Source organism: Telopea speciosissima, chromosome 1 (assembly GCF_018873765.1).
Source record: "Telopea speciosissima isolate NSW1024214 ecotype Mountain lineage chromosome 1, Tspe_v1, whole genome shotgun sequence".
Taxonomy (NCBI): domain Eukaryota; kingdom Viridiplantae; phylum Streptophyta; class Magnoliopsida; order Proteales; family Proteaceae; genus Telopea; species Telopea speciosissima.
The window spans coordinates 38,174,014-38,194,964 of NC_057916.1; the positions used below are offsets into that span (position 1 = coordinate 38,174,014).

Here is a 20,951-nt window from a genome sequence, read left to right on the forward strand (position 1 = left end):
TTGAAAATGTCACTTGACAACAACTCAGCTATATAGAATTGTTGAAGTGAAAAACCACCTTGTGGGCTCAAACATTAGAATTCTAGAATATAAGGTTCATTTATTGTAACAGATGGAAGTTTTAAGAAGGAAACAAATGAAGCCGACTGGGCCTCAATCTTATCAAAGGGAAATTAAGAATTATGTTTTTTCCATTTGATTATGGATGTGTAGAATTTGCAGATGAAGTTGAAGGAAAAGCCATTGAACAAGGATTACAAGAAGCGATGGGACAAGGCATCAAGTAAATACTAGTATGTACTGATTCTGCTCAAATGGGTGGTATGGCTAAAAAAAAGGAGAATTTTCATACATGGCCTTAGGATGTAGGTATTTGTAAAGTGACAAGGTGGGCAGTTAGGCCAGTTCATGTATATAATAGCTCTAGAACTACCAAGTCTGCGAGGGTAATATCTGATGCAGCTTCTGAATTCTGTAATCTTTGTTAGTTTCTAATAGATTTTCAAAAACATTTAAAAAAAAAAAATTTGGCCTTGTCTCAATTAAATGGGGTCAGCTACATCGATCCTTGCCCTCAAATCAGCTCTAACTGAGATCATACTTGATTCAAAGCCTAAGCTATGCATGTAAAATTCTCACCACTTCACCTAAAGCTATTTTAGGCCTGCACCCGACTATTTTAGTTCCTTCAATCTGAATCAAATAACTCATCTATATTGGAGCATCCAAAGGCCTTCGTTGAACATGGTCATGTCACTTGTAAACGATTTTCTCGTAGCTTATCTGTACCAGAGCTACTCCCAAATAAGCTATAATATGATCATTCATTACTTTATCCTTCATAGTTTTACCACACATCCATCTCAACATCTTAATTTCCCTAATCCGAGTGTATCTACATGATGCTTCTTAATTGTTTGACATTCCACACCATACATCATAACCGATCATACGACTATTTTACAAAATTTTCCTTTAAGTTTTAAAGAGATGCGTTGATCACACAATATCCAAATGCACCGCTCCACTTCATCCATCATATTTTAATTCTTTGTTTTTTTTTTTGGTAGAAAGACTTCTATTGCATAGATCAGAAAACACTCCTGAATTCTGAAACATAATCTTTAGATAAACAGGGATTAAAATTGGACCAAACAATCCTTTTCGAAATGGATAAGGCCTTCCTGGCAAGGCAATCTACTACTAAATTCATAGTCCTTGAAACATATCAGCAATAATGAAGTGCACAGCGAACACCGGTTGCTTTGATGGATCCAGCAAATAAGAGTAACTTCAAGGTCATCACTCTCCACAATGACTAAGTAGGCTCCTTCTGATATGACCTCCAATAAGCCTTCACGTATCGTCAGAGCTTCACCTACAAGTATCTCTTCGAACTTTACTGGATTTGAAACTGCTAGAGTGCTTCTCCCCAAGTGATTGTGTAGCAGAAAACCGAGGCTGCTGCGACTATTCCTGGGATCGTAGGAAGCATTGCAATTCAGTTTGAAATACCCTAGTGAGAGGGGTAGCCATGTCACACGAGCCGGTTCACCATCTAAATTTACTTGCCGTTGTGCAACATGGTTTCTTGCCTCTAGGAACTCATGACAAGCTCGCTCTGCTGCCTGAACCACCTCCTCAGCCTTCCAATTCCGTGTGCCAAAAATCAGATCATTTCGTGCACACCAAAGAGACCAAATTACAAAGCAATACCTAATTGTTACCTCCTCAAAAAACTTTTTTCCTCGCATAGAGAGATGTGACCAGCTTTGTAGAAACTGGAATAGCTCGAGACCATGATCAGGCTTAATCAGACCCATAAGATTACAACCAAACAACACCGCACGAGCGAAAGAACAGTGCAGCAGAATATGATCAATTTTTTCCTCCTATGTGCCACATCAACGACATTGGGTTTCAACTGGTATATGTCGTTGATGCAAAGCTGCTGCTGATGCTAGTCCGCCAACACAAGCCCTCCATAGCAGCGTCTTTATATTTGGTAAGGTATTGCTCTTCCAAGTGGTTTTCGAGACTGAACTTGGAACCACATCCCACTCATTATATATAGTTGTAGAGGGTTTTGCTGCCTCTTGCTCTGACCATTGGTTAGAGAGCAAATGATAGGCACTTTTGACAGAATACTGGCCATTCTTCTCTGCCCCCTACATTCGGCTATCATTCCTAGGAAATAGACTCAATTGGATTTTGCTTATGGCTGCTTTATCACTAGGGTGGAAGTACTTGGCAAGAACATCCTCCTTCCAACGCCTATTGTCCGGATCAATTACCTCAGCAACTACTTGGAGAGGACACTCCTCCTTTGGTGGGTACTGCAGTCGAAAGTTTGGCAAATGTGGGATCTAATTATCAGTCTAGATTTGGATATTATCACCCATACCCATTTTCCAAATCAGACCCTCCTTGAACAGTTTGCGGCCTTCCAATAAACTCCTCCACGCCCAAGATGGGTGTGCTCCTAGCTTAGCAGAAAGAAAATCTCTATTTGGAAAATATATAGCTTTCATAAATCTGCCCCACATTGAATCTGGATCATGCCATAATCTCCACGCCATCCTAGACTGTAATGCTTTGTTATGTAAACTAGGATTCCTAAACCTAGCCAACCATTCTCCTTTGACCTACATCTGACCCATCACCCAAAAGAAGTTAGCCGCCTCTTTTCGCATACGCGAATGATGTAAAACAAGAAGCTTAAAATGAGAGTAAATGTAATTTTCCAGTGAAAAAGCCACCGACTTAAGCATGATCTCCTTTCCTGCATAAGAGAGAAGTCGACTCTTCCATCCTGAAAAACGCTTTCCACCTTATCAGATAGCTCCTGCAAGAGGGTAGTCTTGGAAATACCAAACTCCATAGGTAAACCAAGATATTTAGTAGGGCCTTTCTCATAAGTAATTTTGAGAATGCGAGAGAATCATCGCTTAAAACGTCCCTCCATGTTTAGGCTGAAAGAAAGTGAAGACTTCTTATAATTGATTGCATGTCCATTCGCCTTGCAATACACTTCAAAACAATCTTTAATATTATAAACTTCCTGCAACTTCATTTCAGAGAAAAGGAGACAATCATCTGCAAAGAGGAAGTGTGTCACTGGTTCAGTATGATTCCTTACCCGGAGTCCTTTAATAAGGCCCATACTCTCAGATTTTGAAATCACTGCACTAAGAGCTTGAGAACAGAGGATAAAGAATGCTGGTGAACTAAGACCCATACTCACAGATTTTAATTCTTTGCATTTTATAATACACAAGGGGAAGATTATCTATAGCAGTAGAGGAGGACCAAGCAGTAAGAGCAATTTGCTTACAGCTTGTGTGATGAAACCATGCTGACTCAAACCTGAACGACCGCTGTCCATTGAAATGCCCTCCATCCGTATCAATGACAAGAGGAGTGTGATCTGAATTAATCGCCGGTCAAACAAAAATCATAGCATCTGGGAATGATGTCCTCCATAAATCGTTTGATAAAGCCATGTCCAGCTTAATCCTAATGTTGTAGGGGCCCTTTCACTTATTACTCCAGGTAAAATTTGGTCCATGGGCTCCAACATGTTCTAATTCACAGGTCTGGATCATCTCTCAAAATTGTTCAATGTCCCTCGAAACCGATCGATTGCCACCCTCCTTCTTATGCTAGGAAAGAAAGGAGTTAAAATCACCATAGCAGATCCAATCAGTGCTTCTACCACTCCCCAATTGAACAATCTTATCCCAAACAAACTACCGTTGAGTTCTCACTGGGTTTCCATAGACTAATGTCATGAAAAAATTAAAGTCATTCTCCAGTGTCACCTTTGAGTCAATCACGTGTTTGTCTGAGAACAAGATGTCTACTTTGATGTTATTCTTTTTTTTTTTTAGATCAATACTCATGGGGCATGAAGCATGTCATTGAAAACCTATGAAGAGGAATTAAAATAACAGCTAGACTTCATACAAAATAACAACTTGTGTTTGTTTCTGTTTTGAGCCCCTACATACAAAAAACTACCATGTACTTACTTTAAACCTTTCAGTTTTGATGAAACCATCCATATATATTCTAGAGAATGGCTTTAAAATTCAAAATGAACTTTTTATCTGATGCCAAATTTTTTCGTACCATCATCTATTGCTATTTTCTAGGGTTTCACCTTTCTACAAAAAGTTATTGCTATGGATAAAAAGAAGGTACTCATGAGTTTTTCATACAAGTTTTCTAACCCCAAAAAAAAACCCTTACTGAAATGAGAGTGTTAAAAATCCCTCGAAATCCGATGGCCACCATCAGGGTCGAGGGAATTTCATACCCCTTTGTTGCACTATTTTCAAAATGTCCACATTTTCTGGATCACTGGTGGAGGTTACTTGGACCGAAATACTCTCCTTTCTTCATTGGGTCGTCGTCAAGAGAAATTTCTCCGGTAGTAATTTGTTGAGAAGCGGATCCGTTTTTGTTATTACCAACATCATCAAAATCATTGTTGTCTTCCTAAACCTTGTTGCTATCCTGTTGAGAACCAAGATGGAAGATGCATGAATCCTCATTTGCATCTGTCTTTCTTTTCGGAACTTGATCAATTGTTTTCCATTCAATCTTGCTAAGAGAATCAGTAGCAGCAGCATCCATTTTATCATCCGTTGTAGATTGATTCATGGAGGATAAAGATAAACCCTCTATTTCTTCTTGAGAGGATGGATACTAGTATTCCTCAACCCGTTTGTTGGAAGGATCTTCCATCTTGGTCCACAGTCTTCAGATTCGAGGAAGGGGATGGTTCATCTACTTTGATGTTATTCATCCAGAACAAATCCAATCCACCAGCCACCCCTATAGAGTCCTCAGAAAAAAAAGCATTCATACCAGGCCGTCTCTGTATACGTTCAATCCTACTCTTCACACATTTTGTTTCAATCAAAAAATAATTCTCGGTTTCTCTGTACGGTAGAGATGTAACAAAGATCGAATTTTTGGGGGTCTCCCCAAACCCCAACAATTCCAACTTATTATTTTCACGAGCTCTCATGGATCTACTCTTCCCAGCTTCCACGGGTTTTAACTATAAAAAACGCTCCTTAGTTTGTGATGTCGAACCAATAAAAGTATTATGTTCATGCTCTTCAGGTTCAATTCGGGGTCTCTTTTGCTTCTCCTTAGAAGGATTAAATTCCAGGGTTTCAACTACAACACGAGGGGAAACAAATTCCGATGTGTCCATGGCAGATGACAGCTAGCCTTATAAAGCCACTTCGGATGGGTTGATGGATGGGTGGATCAGGTCCATGGGTTTAGGTGTGGGTTAAACGGCTAGGGTGGTTGGTTTGAGGAGGAAAACGAGGTAACGTGGTTTGGATGTAGGTGGTTATCAAATTGAGAATGTTGGTTAAGAGACACAGCCGAAAGGTGGGAAAGTAAAGCCATTAGAAGATTGGACACATCAGGATGGTGAATGATAGGGCTATTTTGTATACTGAGGTTGGTTAGAAGAAGGAAGTGGTTGGCGGTTAGGATTGGTTTGAGATTGATCGAAGGAGAGAAGTGATTGACGGTTAGGAGTGGTGATAATGGGAAGTGGGGACGATACTTGGGGTGGGATAATGGGGTTATTGGTATTTGGAAATGTTGTGCCACCTGTCCCTGGAATCAAGCAAGATTGTGGGGCCCTAGTAATCGCCACTGCATTGTTCCCAACGCTGACGAATTATTGCCGGGCTCCTAGAGATTGAGTTGAATAAACTAGAGACATATCAGGATTAGAAGGCAATGGAGCACTCTATTGGCCTTTTGGGGACATCTTGTCGATGGGCAAGTGAATCAGCATAGAAGGCATGCCATCAACGTGCCTGGCATCAAGTGTAGGAGCCCGTGGTTGTGAACCGAACCTAAAAGTTGAAAAGTCCGAGAAGGCAACCATGATGAGCACTGTGATTTGTTTTCGCATCATATAAAGCCACACATCTTTTCACTTCATGATCAAACATCCCACAGTAATAGCAAAAAATGGGTAATCTTTCATACTTCAGCAGAACCGTCGTCTTACTCCCAGCTCTCCTTTTAATAGCAATGGAGTGACGCAGAGGCTTAAGAATATTGATACGTACCCGGGTTCGTATGTAACAAACTCGTGTTCCAAATTGTAATCCTTGAAAGATGGTGACTTATGGCGGGTGGCCTAACTTGGCGGCAAGTTGAGAAGCAAACTCCAGCGTGAATAGCTCCATTGGTACCTCATGGATTTGGATCCAAAATTCGGTATTGGAAATCCCAATCCTCCTCAGTATTCCATTTTTTTAAAATCATTAAGTTACCCCCGACGGATCAAGGGCCCTCCTCAAGGACATTGGTGATATCCAGTGTATATGGAAATTGGAACAAATACCTGTTTTCATGTAACTGGGTATCACTACACAACTTGGCAATATTCTTTTTCTCTTTTTAGCTTTTGTCTTTACACCAGAACCAGGTAAGTTGACCTAACACGATGAAGCTCGGCCCGAATTGTAGCCTTGCATCAATTAACAACAAAGTGGAATAAAGAAAAATCCGTTAACAGCGGCGCATCTCCGTTTCTTAACCTCCAAAAAAATCCTTCTCTCTCCCCACCCTTTATTGGTGATTTTGCTCAGAAACAACGGCAACGACATAAAATTCTATGCCCAATCGAAAACTCTCCCTCAACATTCCAGTTGATTATGTTTGAGATCCTTTCTTTTATCTTCTCCCTCTCCTTCATTGGCCAGCAGAAAGATGTGCAGAGATACACTCCTTTGACCTACATAGACGGCACCAGGAAATCCAATGTATTTTTCTCTTATCTGACCCATCACGCCAAATGAAGTTAGCCGCCTCTTTTCGGATACATGAATGATGCGAAGCAGGAAGCTTAAAATGAGAGCAAGTGTAATTCCTTATTGAGAAAGCCACCGACTTAAGCATGATCTCCTTTATTGCATGAGAGAGAAGTCGACTCTTCCATCCTGAAAAATGCCTCCCCACCTTATAAGATAGCTCTTGGAAGAGGGTAGCTTTGGAAATACCACACTCCGTAGGTAAACCAAGATATTTAGTAGGGCCTTTCCCATAAGTAATTTTGAGAATGCGCGAGAACCATTGCTTAAAACGTCCCTCCACATTTGGCTGAAAGAAAGTGAGGACTTCTTATAATTGATTTCTTGCCCACTCGCCTTGCAATACACTTCAAAATAATCTTCTAAATTATAACCTTCTTACAACTTCATTTCAGAGAAAAGCAGACAACATCTGCAAAGAGGAGGTGTGTCACTGGTTCAGTATGACTCCTTACCCTAACTCCTTTAATAAGGCCCATACTCTCAGGTTTTGAAATCATTGTACTAAGAGCTTGAGAACAGAGGATAAATAGTGCTGGTGAGAGGGGGTCACCCTGACGAATTCCCCTTGATGGTACAACTTTACTTCTCACCGCACCATTGACCACAAGCTTGTAGGTGACGCATTGAAGACATCCTAACACCATACGAACCCACTGGTTGCAGAACCCGAACTTGTGAAGTAGCATCGTTGTATGCCTTCTTCATGTCTAGCTTTAAGGCTAGGTATTTCTGCTTGCCCTTCTTCTTATGGTCGATGTAGTTGAACAACTCATGCGTCATAAGAATATTATATGACATAGAGCACCAAGATACAAAAGTAGATTGTGTAGGCGACACCAAAAGGTCCAACACATCCTTTAATCTGGTAGTCATTATCTTAGTGATAACGTTCACAACAACAGTACACAAACTAATAGGTCTGTATTGATCTGCACTAATAGGGTTAGAAACCTTAGGGATCAAGCATAGTAAAGTTTCATTACATTCAACAGACATTACTCCAGTGGTGAAAAAAATTACAAACAAAGGAGTACAGATCAGAGTGGGTAAAATCCCAGTATTTTTGAAAAAAAGTTGGGGGCAAGCCGTCGGGTCCAGGGGCCTTCAAAGGAGCCATAGCACAGAAGGCCGTTTTCATCTCCTCAATAGTAGGAATTGCACATAGCATAGAATTCATATCGGATGTTACCTGCGGTTGGATAATGGCCATCACCAATTGAAGAGCCGTATGATCTAATTCTTCTATTTGAAAAATCTCTTTGTAATACTCGATCATAACCTTGTACACATCAGCTTCCTCTTGAGTCGAGGTCCCATTAGGATTCTTTAGTTTGAGAATTCTGTTATGGCTACGTCGTTGAACCATAGTCATATGGAAAAATCAAGTATTTCGGTCTCCCTGTTGAAGCCAACTAACCAACGACTTTTACCTCCATAACTCTTCCTCCCTCTCTAGTTCTTCATTAAGCAATGCAGATAGCTCACTCTCCTTTTATTGGTTAAGTGTTGAGACTGGACCTTCCTGCAAGATAGTCAGCTGCTGCTGCAAGTCTTTAATATTGGTTTGGATATGGCCAAAAACTTCCTTATTCCACTTCCTAAAGGTAGGTTTAATCCTTTGTATTTTATAATACACAAGGGGAAGACTATCTATAGCAGTAGAGGAGGACCAAGCAGTAAGAGCAATCTGCTTACAGTTTGCGTAACGAAACCATGCCGACTCAAACTTGAACAACCACTGTCCCTTGAAACGCCCTCCATCTATATCAATGACAAGAAGAATGTGATCTGAATTAATCGTTGGTCGAACATAAACCGCAGCATCTGAGAATGATGTCCTCCATGAATCGTTGGATAAAGCCCTGTCCAGCTTAATCCTAATGTTGTAGGGGCCCTTTCGCTTATTAATCTAGGTAAAATTTGGTCCATGGGTTCCAGCATCTTCTAATTCACAGGTTTGGATCATCTCTCGAAATTGTTCAATGTCCCTCGAAGTCGGTCGATTGCCACCCTCCTTCTCATGCCAGGCAAGAAAGGAGTTAACATCACCATAGCAGATCCGATCAATGCTTTTACCACTCCCTAGTTGAGCAATCCTATCCCAAACAAACTGTCACTGAGTTCTCACTAGGTTCCCATACATTGATGTCATGAAACAATTAAAGCCATTCTCCAGTGTCACCTTTGAGTCAATCACATGTTGGTCCAAGAACTAGATGTTTACTTTGATGTTATTCATCCAGAACAAAGCCAATCTACTAGCCGCCCCTATAGAGTCCACGGAAAAGCAAGCATTCATACCAAGCTATCTCCATATACGTTCAATCCTACTCTTCACACATTTTGTTTCAATAAAAAAATAATTCCCGGTTACTCTATACAGGAGAGATGTAACAAAGATCGAATTTTCAGGGGTCTCCCCAAACCCCGACAATTCCAATTTATTATTTTCATGAGCTCTCGTGGAGCTGCTCTTCCCCAGCTTCCACGGGTTTTAACTGTAAAAAATGCTCCTTAGTTTGTGATGTCGAACCAATAAAGGTATTCTGTTCATGCTCTTTAGGTTCAATTTGGGGTCTCTTTTGCTTCTCCTTAAAAGGATTAGATTTCAGGGTTTCATTTGTAACACGAGGGGCAACATATTCCGAAGTGTCCCTGACAGATGACAGCTGGCCTTGTTTCATCTGTAACACGAGGGGCAACATATTCCGAAGTGTCCCTGACAGATGACAGCTGGCCTTGTGAAGCCACTTCAAATGGATTGATGGATAGGTGGATCGGGTCCATGGGTTTAGGTGTGGGTTCAACGGCTAGGGTGGTTGGTTTGAGGAGGGAAAGGAGGTAACGTGGTTTGGATGTAGGTGGTTATCAAATTGGAAGTGTTGGTTAAGAGACACAACCGAAAGGTGGGGAAGTAAAGCCATTAGAAGATTGGACAGGTCAGGATGGTGTATGATAGGGCTATTTTGAAGGATATGTGAGATATTAAGGTTGGTTAGAAGAGGGAAGTGGTTGGCGGTTAGGATTGGTTTGAGATTGATTGGAGGAGGGAAGTGATTGACGGTTATGAGTGGTAATAATGGGAAGTGGGGACGATACTTGGGGTGGGATAATGAGGTTATTGGTATTTGGAAATGTTGTGCCACCTGTCCCTGGAATCAAACAAGATTGTGGGGCCCTAGTAACCGCCACTGCATCATTCCCAGCACCGATAAATTATTGCCGGACTCCTAGAGCTTAAGCTGAACAAACTAGAGACATACCAGGATTAGAAGGTACCCGGAGCATTCTGCTGACCTTCTAGGGACATTTTGTCGATGGGCAAGTGAATCAGCATAGAAGACATGCCATTAACGTGCCTGACATCAAGTGTAGGAGCCCGTGATTGTGAACCGAACCTAAAAGTTGGAAAGTCCGGGAAGGCAACCATGATGAGCACTGTAATTTGTCTCCGCATCATATAAAGCCACACATCTTTTAACTTCATGATCAAACATCCCACAGTAATAGCAAAAAATTGGTAATCTTCCATACTTCACCAAAACGGTCGTCTTATTCTCAGATCTCCTTTTAATAGTAATGGAGTGACTCAGAGGCTTAAGAATATTGATATGTACCTGGGTTTGTATGTACTGAACTCGTGTTCCAAATTATACTCCTTGGAAGAGGGTGACTTATGGCGGGTGGCGTAACTTGGCGACAAATTGAGAAGCAACCTCCAACATGAATAGCTCCATTGACACCTCATGAATTTGGATCGAAAATTCAGTATAATGGAAATCCCAATCCTCCTTAGCATTCAAATTTTCCAAAATCATTAAGTTACCCCACAAGGACCAAGGCTCCTCCTCAAGGACATTGGTGATATCCAGTGTATCAAAATTGGAGCAAATACCTATTTCTATGTAACGGGATAGCAATGATAGGGAACCTTGCATTCCAGACATTCAAAAGAGCTTTAGAAGCGGCTTGACGTCGGTAAAGCTTGCAAACTACCATTTGACATACCAGGCAAAACTCTCCATTAGCCGTGAAGCGAGCTTTGATGTCACCATCTAGGGATAGAGAGTCTTCATCGTCTTCGTCCTCCAACGACGAAGGTTGGTCCAAAGAGACTATGGTGTTAGGATATGATGAGTAGTGGCAAAGGATGATGCAAACTGTTGGGCCGTAAAGAAGGAAAGTAATATTGGTGGGTCAGTAGAAGATGATGGAAGCTATTGGGTATTAGGAAAGGGAGGTGGAAGTAGATTACGGTGGTTTGTATTAGGAGACAGAGATGAGGGGTGAGGAGTTACAATAGCAGTTGGGTACCCAGATAGATTCCTGGATGCAAAATGAAATGTGAAATTCTAAGCATCAGATATGGGTGGAGCAGGAGGGGGCCGTGGTGGCCTAGCAATATTTCCATCCATAATGCCGAAAATAAACACAACAGAAGGAAACCAACAAAAGAGAATAGCACGCACAAAGGCGAAGAGGAGAGCCGAACATGCACGGAGGCAGAGGAGTTGTGACAATTTATTTTAATTCTTTGTGAAATGTCATCCTCTATATAACCTTTATTTATGTGGAACTCAAACACCCAAAATAATCGCTTTGCGAAATCTCCAATTCCTCAATTTTCACCACCTCATTTGTCCTAGTTACACACCATATATTCCATCTTTGTTATACTTTTCTTAAAACCTTTTGATTCCAAGGTTAATTCCCTGAACTCCGACTTGAATTTAACTCTTGCTTTTGTCTCATCCACCAAAACAATATCAACAAAATCACACTAAGGAACCTCATATTGATGTCTTTGGTTAGATCATTCATGATACGTGTAAACAAATAATGAGCTTTAAGGCTGATCTTTGATGTAACCCATTTATAATTGAGAATTCACAACTTTGACCCCCTCCCCCCAGTTCTACACTAGTCACCACATCATACATATCTTTAATTATGTCCACATATTTACTTGAAAATCACTTCCTTTCTTTTCAATTTCCCTTGCAACCAATCAGAGCCTAGAAAAAGGGAACTAAAAAATTGAAATTATAACCAAAAAAAAATCCAAATAGATATATACATAAGCTGGATCCAAAAATTTAGGTGGTTGAAAGCACCATTGCATTGGAGAAATGAATGGCAACAGCATTGATCATCGCTTGAGGTTCACCAGAAGATAAATACACTACATTTAACTCAAGGTCTTTTGTTACTATAGCAGCTGCTCCTTCGATTTCGAGACTTGATTTGGAAATGAGATTTTAGTTTTATTGGATTCCTCCCAGCTCCTTCGTTGTGATTAATGATAACCAAGATCCAACTGCACCATTGATAATTTGTAGAATGACCGACATGCTGCTCTATAACAATGATTCGAAGCACTTTTTCTCTCCTAAAAAAAAATCCGAGGACTCAATTGTAGTGATATATAGGATAAAAGAAAATCCTGAAAGAATAAATGGAAATGGATACTCAGTTTCAAGTGAGTAACCAGAACCCAAAAGCTCCTCACATTAACAGAGAGAGGTTCGAACAGTCCATGAAGTAAAAAGGTAATTCAATTGTTACCTCAAAGTGGTAAGCATGAGCTGGCAGCGATCAGATGCTAGACACCGAATCTTTGTAAAGCTTTGCTCAAGGTTGGCATTACATTATACGCTTGATAGGATCTTCTCAGTTCAATTATTGAACCCACCTGAAAGAATAATACTCCTGTCAGTTCAGAATTCCAGTTTAAAGAGTACAAATCAATTCAAAATAGCATGCAACCAAGAGAGGGGAAGAAAAGAGCATGAGGGTAAGATCAAACCACTATGCAAAGAAAAAATATTACAAAAGAATTTTATTAGAAACACGTCAAAATGGAGCTGTTGCAAGAGATGTTGCCAACTTGCAATCTCTTTCAAACGGTAACAGTTTTATTTTGATGAAATGACTCACTGCCTGTTCCATCTCCAATACACCACAACCATTCTTTCCCCATCTTAAGGAAATAGGTGCTGCACCTGAAGTCCTGAACAGCACAAATTTTAGTCTTGGAGCTCAAAGCCTGCTGTCTTTGCCTGGCCCCATAAAGCAGAATCCCAAAATATTGACATGAGAACTTGCACAGTTATTTATTCTACTCTGTCAACGCTTGAGTTTTAGAACTCTATAAGCCCTGCCACAGGACCACAGGTATCTCTGAATATGGTGAAGCACTAATCAAGTACAACCAGAACAGAGTCAGTAAACATGTGAGCTATGTGAATCCTGATTTTTCCTCTATTGATCTCTCATTTGGGCTTTCCATTGTTTTGAAATCCCAGGGTGCAACCTGAAAATGTTCCTACAAAGCAAATTATCCATGGTATTGAATTTAGTTGCCGATTTGAAATGGCAAACAAAAAGAAAAATTTCTCTCTCCAATGTTCGCAAATCAGCCAGATATTAGAAACTGAGAAGGTTACATGAACATGGACAACTTCAAATCTCAAAGAAACAAGACTACACTCACTTATTAGGGGAGGGTGGTGGGCATGGCTCCATCCAGATGAAATTTAACTTTCTTCCATGCAATTGAAATTGATGAATCTTTACAGAGCCAGATACAAAAAATATAAATATATATATAAGGTTTAATAATTTGTTTCAGATTATTTTTTCCACTACAAGTGTGCTAGAGATTCTCTGATAACCACTGCTGTTTTGGAATAATCTAGTGGTGAAAACATAAATATGTATGGCATAGATGGCTTGAACGGAAAATTAAAATGTGATGAGTACAGAAAGCAGAACTCAAAAAAGTGCTGAACTAGCTGAAGTGATGGTCAAAGTAATGCATCTAAGAAGAGAATTTCAATTTTATTATCTAACAGGCGTAATAGTAAAAAGTGAAGTTAGTAAAGGGCTTACAATAATTAGGACAGATGTGAACCCTATAGCAAATCCCTGATTGATACGGCGTAAATAATGATCAAGCAGGGTTGATGTGGTTGCCAAAATACTTAACAATAGGCCACCTGCATTATTTTCCAAACAAGAGAGAATAACAGGTTAATTTGACTAGCATTAAAATAAGAAATAATTTTCAACAAAAGGACCGGAAACAGCCTCTCTGCGAAAGCAAGGGAAAGGCTGCGTACATTATGACCCCCTCCCCAGACCATGCAGTGGTGAGAGCCTCGTGCACTGTGTGTGCTCTTTTTTTTTTTTTTTTCATTATTCTTTTTGCAACAAAAGAAGTAATAGAGGAAAATGTATCCCTGATACCAAAATTAATGTAAAGGAGGAGCGGTCCCGAATTGGATGGGTACGGAACCCAGTGGCTTTGAGCAAAGTTGCGTCATATGGAGGAACTTTCAGAAAACACCCTGGATCGCAGGGACAGCTCGGGAAGGCAGAAGCCAGAGAAGAAACTACAGGTTGATTTGCCACCAACCTAGTGCTGCTTTGCTTAACACAAGACCCTTTAAAAACTTAAAATACTCTATTCTTGGGGAAGAGAAAATCTGTCCTTGGAGTCCTAGCCAATTATGAGGCCTCACGGATGCGCCCCTTACTAATATAAAGGCGCAAGCGCACGTATAAAAACAAAAGGATTTGAAACTAAACTGTACCCCAAAAACGTGTCGATGCTTGAATCTTAGTCAGATGCTCTATTGTGGCTTTCCCAGGCTTGATGTTTGGTATTCTAGCACCCATTTTATTCAAGTAATCAGCAATCTCCTTTGGCAAGTTGGCCTGCATAGGAGTTTTATACATAGAAGAAATGATATGTTAGCAACAACTTAAGGAACTATTTCCTACATATAGAAGTTGACTTGTCTGATAGAGTTTAGAACATTATAAAAGTAAAACTTTTTCCAAATAAGCCATGTCAACAGAAAGTTGCACTTGACAGAAAACGAATTCTCACTGAACATTATTCTCAAATATTATAGTTTCAGCGTGGAAATTTGAAAGTTTAAGGATCCTACCCTCCACCCGGGCGGCGCAAATATGTGTTGCCAATTGCATACATTAAACAAATATGGCTCATTTGTTCATTTCATCTATTTTCCCAATACCACCCGTTTACTGTCCTGTATTTCTTCTAGTCCATCTGTTCTCATTTATCTCCTTGGCTAGTGGCCTTCACTCTTATATTTTTGTCATCAACTTTTCTCTTTCTTCCTTCCACAAGACTTCCAATCCCCTCTTCTTGACCAGTGCATAAATATCTTTATAGCCCATAATCCAAATAAAGAACTTTGGAAATTGTTCTTAAATGGGTTCCTGAAACTGAAATTTAAACTTGCATGTTACAGACCGTCATAAATCCAAACAATTTTTGTCTACACTTTAATACTTTCTAATCTATAAGAAAGAAATTTTCTACCCATTACATCAGTGAGATAATCTATACGAAAGAACTTTCTACCCATTAGATCAGTGAGATACTGTTTGGCAAGAGTGGAACTTGCCCTATGAAGGCTCTGACAGTGTGTTGGCTAGTTCAAATTAATTACCATAAAAATTTTTGGGGCAAGTCCACTGGTTCTTGAATTGAAGGGAAAAATAAAAATCCTTATCTCGAATAATTTAAAAACCTACTAAACCGGAAGGGAAACCAAAAAGCTTGCCCAGACCTTGTACACACCACCTGTCACACTATGGGAACTGGCCATGCCTGAAGTCATTACCTTAATCAAAAGGAGGGGGATGCTGAAGCCAGGGCTAGTGCCTGGAGTGAAGTCGTCCAGGTTGGCTGATACGTTTTAAAATAGTTCTATACGGCCCCTTCCTATTCCTTCTATGTTGTGGGGTGGAAACCAAGAAATATTTGTTGTTTTCGCTGTGTTTCCTCATGTTTTAGATAAAACCTTCTCATAGAAGTATTTTAACAATGTTTTCAGTGATATTAGTAGATGCTATTGAACTGTTCTTTTTTTTATTCATGTCGGCATTTCGTAGAGAAGTTATTATGTCAGCCAAGGGTAGTTTTGTGCTGATTTTGAAATATTTTCTATTAGGCAATCTATTATCCTTATGCATGAAGATAATCAATTAGATTTGTTGTGCTCGAACTCTATTATGGATTTTTGACCACATTCTCCATAGGACCCTCTTATCTCTTCCTTCTCCAAGCTCAGGTTATGGAAAGATTCTTCATGTATACTTTTAGACCCAGGCCGTATTGCTTTTTTTGATAGATCTTGACAGATCTCAAGCCTTTCTTGATTGATTATTGTTACAATATCAGACTTAGAAGCCAGCAACCATGAGAGAGAAAATGGAAGAGAAGAAGGGAGAGACTTCTAAAGAGACTAGCAATCGATATGTTTCTGCAGTCGTCCAGTGTTTGTATTTATAACCAATTAAAGTAGCTATTACAACTTAGAAAGTATCCTAGATACGATACAATACTATAAAAGATGAGGATCCTAGACAATAAGAGTAAGAAGACAAAACTAACTAGGAAACAACAAACCAAATCTAACCACTAGCACTTATCCACAATAGTGATTAGTGACACTCCCCCTATTGTGGTAGACATCTACTTGTACCCCACACATGCAACCTTTAATACTCCCTCTCAAGCTGGAGCATACAAATCACCCATGCCTAGGTTGAAACAAACTTTTCAGAAAGCTGGACCAAACAAAGGTTTGGTAAAAACATCACCAAGTTGATCGGCAGAAGAAACAAAAGGAATAACAATCAGCTTGTTCAAGACAGCATTCCTCACAAAATGACAGCCAACTTCAATGTGTTTGGTCCTCTCATTAACATGGTTCAAAATCTCGCGATATTTCGCCGAAATATCGCTTAATTTCATATATCTCGAGCTTACCGAGATGCGAAATCAGGTCGAAATGAAAAAATACCACGAGATATCGACGATATCTCGATATCTCACGAGATATCGACGAAATATGGTATTTTGGCTTAAAGTGTCACGTGAAGGGGGGCTTTAATACAATATTTCGCAGATTTTGGTCCATATTTCGACCGAGAGCTGCATTTGCTAAGGAATTTCAGTCTTTTGCCTATTCTTCCACTCTTCCAAGCTCTCATCCAACACTCTAGCCATTGTTCAAACACATTGTTGTCGGATTTTTGCCGGTAAACTCATCGGAGGGTCATCTAAGCTCATCATTCAAGCCTTTTTCCACTATTTAAGGTAAATTCTATTCCTCTAAAACTAGTTTTTTGAAAAGACTATGTACAAATTTTGTTGGATGGTGATGATATTAATATATGTTAGACACCGGAGGCCGATCTATAGCCTCACGGTGAGAACCCTATTGTGGATTGGGTGAGGGATAGAGGTGAGCCAGTGTTGGATGAGGAGGGAGGTAGGCCCGACCCCATGATAGCTTCTAAGATTGGTATTGATGTGGACGAGTATATGGCTGACGAGGGTCAGATACATGCAAGGGAAGCCTCACCCATACCATTCCAGCTCACTGGTGGCAATGTTGCTGATGATGAAGACTGGTCTAAGTCCTCAAATGATGATGATGGTGATGCTGGTGGTGGTGATGGTGATGCTGGTGGTGGTAATGCTGGTGGTGGTGATGCTGGTGAAGAATTTGACGGCATGCGAGAGCGTTATGGGGTAGGCCAGGAGGCCCAGGATACGGCACCTGTAGAGCCACTCCGATTCACTGGAGAGACACAGTTTGATCATGCCACACAAGATACGGACCACGAAGCACGTGCCCCCGCACCCCCACCCTCGAGAGGCCCCCTACATACATACAACAGGAAGCGTAGGGGTCGACAAACACAGTTGCAACCTGATCACATGGACATTGATAACCTATTTAGCTCTGTTGGTGGTTTGAGTATGGGTGATAGGGAGGGAGGATCGACTGAACATTGGCGTGCCCCATCTTTTGACGCACATACCACTCCATTGGCATCGGATTATGGTGCATCACAACCTTACGGTGGATATGGATATGGATCATCATCATATGGGCAGTTTAGTGGGGTAGGGGACTATGACTACCAGTCCTAGTCCCAGGGACATACTGGATCATCTTTTGTAGATAACATCTTTCCATACCCTAGCGGACCTAGCTACCAACCTCACCAGCCATACATGCAGCCAATGCCATCGCCTCTTGCGCCGGCGCCAACATCATATCACAGTGGATCATCTTCTTCACGGACTGGATCGATTGGTAACCCTAGTTTATATCCTAGGATAGGTTACCTACAGTATGTTGATGATTCCATTTACGTGACACTTGTGGATGACTACACTCGTTTCTTCTCCGATTCTATACCGTGGTCCACATATGTCCTTCAAACAGAGAGCAATGGACGTCGACTCCAGCGAGGCATGAGTGGGATTGATCCAAGGAGGCACAACAACTACTATTAGCAGTTTAGCACTTGTAATTTGTAACTTAAGTTGTGATTTCATTGATCTATGAACTTGTGAGTTGTGACTTGCGAGTTGCGAGTCTTGTGACTTACTAACTTTGACACTTAGTGTATTGCCTTTAAGGCTTTAAGCGAGTTATTGAATATTATGGAGTTTATGAGAATCATGGTACTCATCAATGTGTATTGGCTTTAACTTGATATGTGATGAAGTTAAATACTATTATTAAATATTAATTGCCTAATCTATGTGTATTTAACTATTTATACATTAGGGTCGGCGACTGTATGTCAATCAAGGGTGCAAGCCCAAAACACCAATTTGAATTCACATTTTTACAATTTTATGGTTTAAATGTGTTTATTAAGCTTAAATAAGGCTGTCCATGAAGTTTCAGGCCTAGATATGGCCAAATACCCCCCGAGATGGACCCCCGAAATATTACAAAAAAAATGCAATATTTCAGTCATATTTCGCGATATTTCGGGTATCTCGGATATCTCGGTAGGCCCGAGATACCGAGATATCGCGAAATATTAAACCTTGCTCATGAAACACCGGATTATTGGAAATGTAGATAGTAGTTTGATTATCAAAACATTTTCATATGTGAAGTGACAGGAAAACCTAGCTCCTGGAGCAACAACCTCAAACACAACAATTCAGCTACAGTATGAGCCATAGCTTGATACTCAGCCTCAACACTAGACCTACTCACAGTTGTCTGTTACTTGCTATGCCAGATCACCAAATTGCCACCAACAAATGTGGTAGATCTTCTATCACCATCAAAACCAGCGCAGTCACCATTAGAGAATCCTACCAGATCAACAATCTGATGAGGACGAAATCTAAGACCTTTTTCTGGAGCCCCCTTCAGATACCTTAAGATACGACATGATGCCTTTCAATGAGCCTTCTTTGGTGATTGCATAAATTGACTAATCACACCAATGGCAAACGAAATGTCCAGTCGAGTTACAATAAGATAAATAAGCTTTCCAATAAGTCTCCTACATTTGTGTTTATCTTCAAAATCTTCACCATCAATCATCTCAAGCTTCTGATGTGGATCCATAGGAGTATCAACAGGTTTGGAGGCAAGCATCCCAAGTTCATTTAGCAAATCTAAAACATATTTCCTCTGTGATAGACTAATTCCTTTCCTACTTTGTAGAACCTCAATGCCAAGAAAATATTTGAGAAGACCCAAATCCATCATTTGAAAATGCTGATGTAAATATGTCTTCACTTCTGCAATTTTGGAAACATCATCTCCAGATATAATAATATCATCAACATAGAAAAGTATCACCACCTTTGAGCATTGATGCCGAACAAACATAGAGTGATCAAAATTGCACTGAGAAAACCCACAACAAGTAACAATAGAGAAGAATTTATCAAACCATGCTCTACGTGAATGTTTTAACCTATAGATGGCCTTGTAAAGCTTGCATACTTTGATTGAATTCTCCCCCTAAGCAACATACCCAGGAGGTTGCTCCATATAAACCTTTGCCTGTAAATCACTATAGAGAAAAGCATTTTTTGTATCCATTTGATACAAGGGTCAGTCTAAATTCACAGCATAGTTGTCAAGGCGTCGCCTAGGCATCCAGACGCTTTGGTTGACTTGGGTGCCTTGGTTGCCTAGGTGGGTGCCTTGGTCGCCTACTTGGTGCCGACTTGATATTTTACCCTCTCCAATGCCTTAGGTCGTCTAACCGCCGTGACAACTATGATTCACAGCCAAAGATATGAGTACATACAAAGAATTTAGACGAGCAACAAGAGAAAAAGTTTCAAAACAATCTACATCAAATGTCTGAGTATAACCCCTTTGCTATCAACCAAGCCTTGAGATGTTCAACAAATTGGGATTGTATTTTATGGTGTAGCCCATCAACATCGCACTAGATCTTTACCTGGAGGCAGATTCACCAGAGACCATGTCCGTTGAGACAACAGAGCATCCATTTCCGTTTCCATAGCCACCTTCAACTAAGGATGAGATAAAAGTTCATGATGATTTTGAGGGATAGAGTTAGTAGACATTGAAATAACAAAGCTATAGAGAGGAGATGGAAGATGAGACACAGACACATAATACTCTAAAGGATAACCAGTCAGGATTTTTTTAGTAGAAGAGCAAGTACTTGGAAAGCGCATTTGGTAAGTCAGTAGGAGCCTCAGGATCAGGATTAGACTGGATGGTGGGCTTAGCACGAGCTGGAGCAGATGTGGAAGGCATGGTTTTCTTAATCCGCTGATAATACTTGCAGTGGTTTCGGTGGTGGTAATGGAACATCAGGAGCATCATCAAAAGGAACAAGAGCAGGAATTGTTGTGATATGATCAGCAGTGACAGAGGATGGTGCTGACATAGAATTAATACGTACTTAAAGAAAGCAACGTCAGCACTAACAAACTGCTGATGAGAAACAGGTTTATAGCATTTGTATCCTTTTTGAGTCCTAGAATAAGCAAGTAAAATACATTTAACTGCCCGGGGTGATAATTTATCAATGTGGGGTTGTAAAATATGAACAAAACATACACAACCAAATACCTGTGGTGGTACAATAAACAGGGAAGCATGAGGGTATAAAATTGAGATAGGAGATTGATTATCCAAAACCTAGGAGGGCATCTTGTTGATTAAGTAACAAGCAGTAAGAACAACAACACACCAATAAATTTTACAGACATGTATGTGAATCATAAGATAGCGA

General features: G+C 40.3%; 1 protein-coding gene across 2 annotated transcripts in view; it reads right to left on the minus strand.

The window, feature by feature from the left end:
* Positions 1-11,949: 11,949 nt before the first annotated feature.
* Positions 11,950-20,951, minus strand: part of LOC122648535 (preprotein translocase subunit SCY2, chloroplastic) — a 71,856-nt gene continuing 62,854 nt past the window's right edge. The window contains exons 11-14 of one of the 2 annotated variants that reach the window (XM_043841745.1): positions 14,456-14,579; positions 13,752-13,858; positions 12,426-12,552; positions 11,950-12,244 (exon numbers count right to left, since the gene is read on the minus strand). In XM_043841745.1, the coding sequence (XP_043697680.1) occupies positions 12,463-12,552; positions 13,752-13,858; positions 14,456-14,579 (321 nt within the window). In that variant the 3' untranslated portion in view covers positions 11,950-12,244; positions 12,426-12,462. Of the gene's footprint in view, positions 12,250-12,425; positions 12,553-13,751; positions 13,859-14,455; positions 14,580-20,951 lie in introns of both variants that reach the window. The other variant, XM_043841746.1, reaches the window with a different exon arrangement.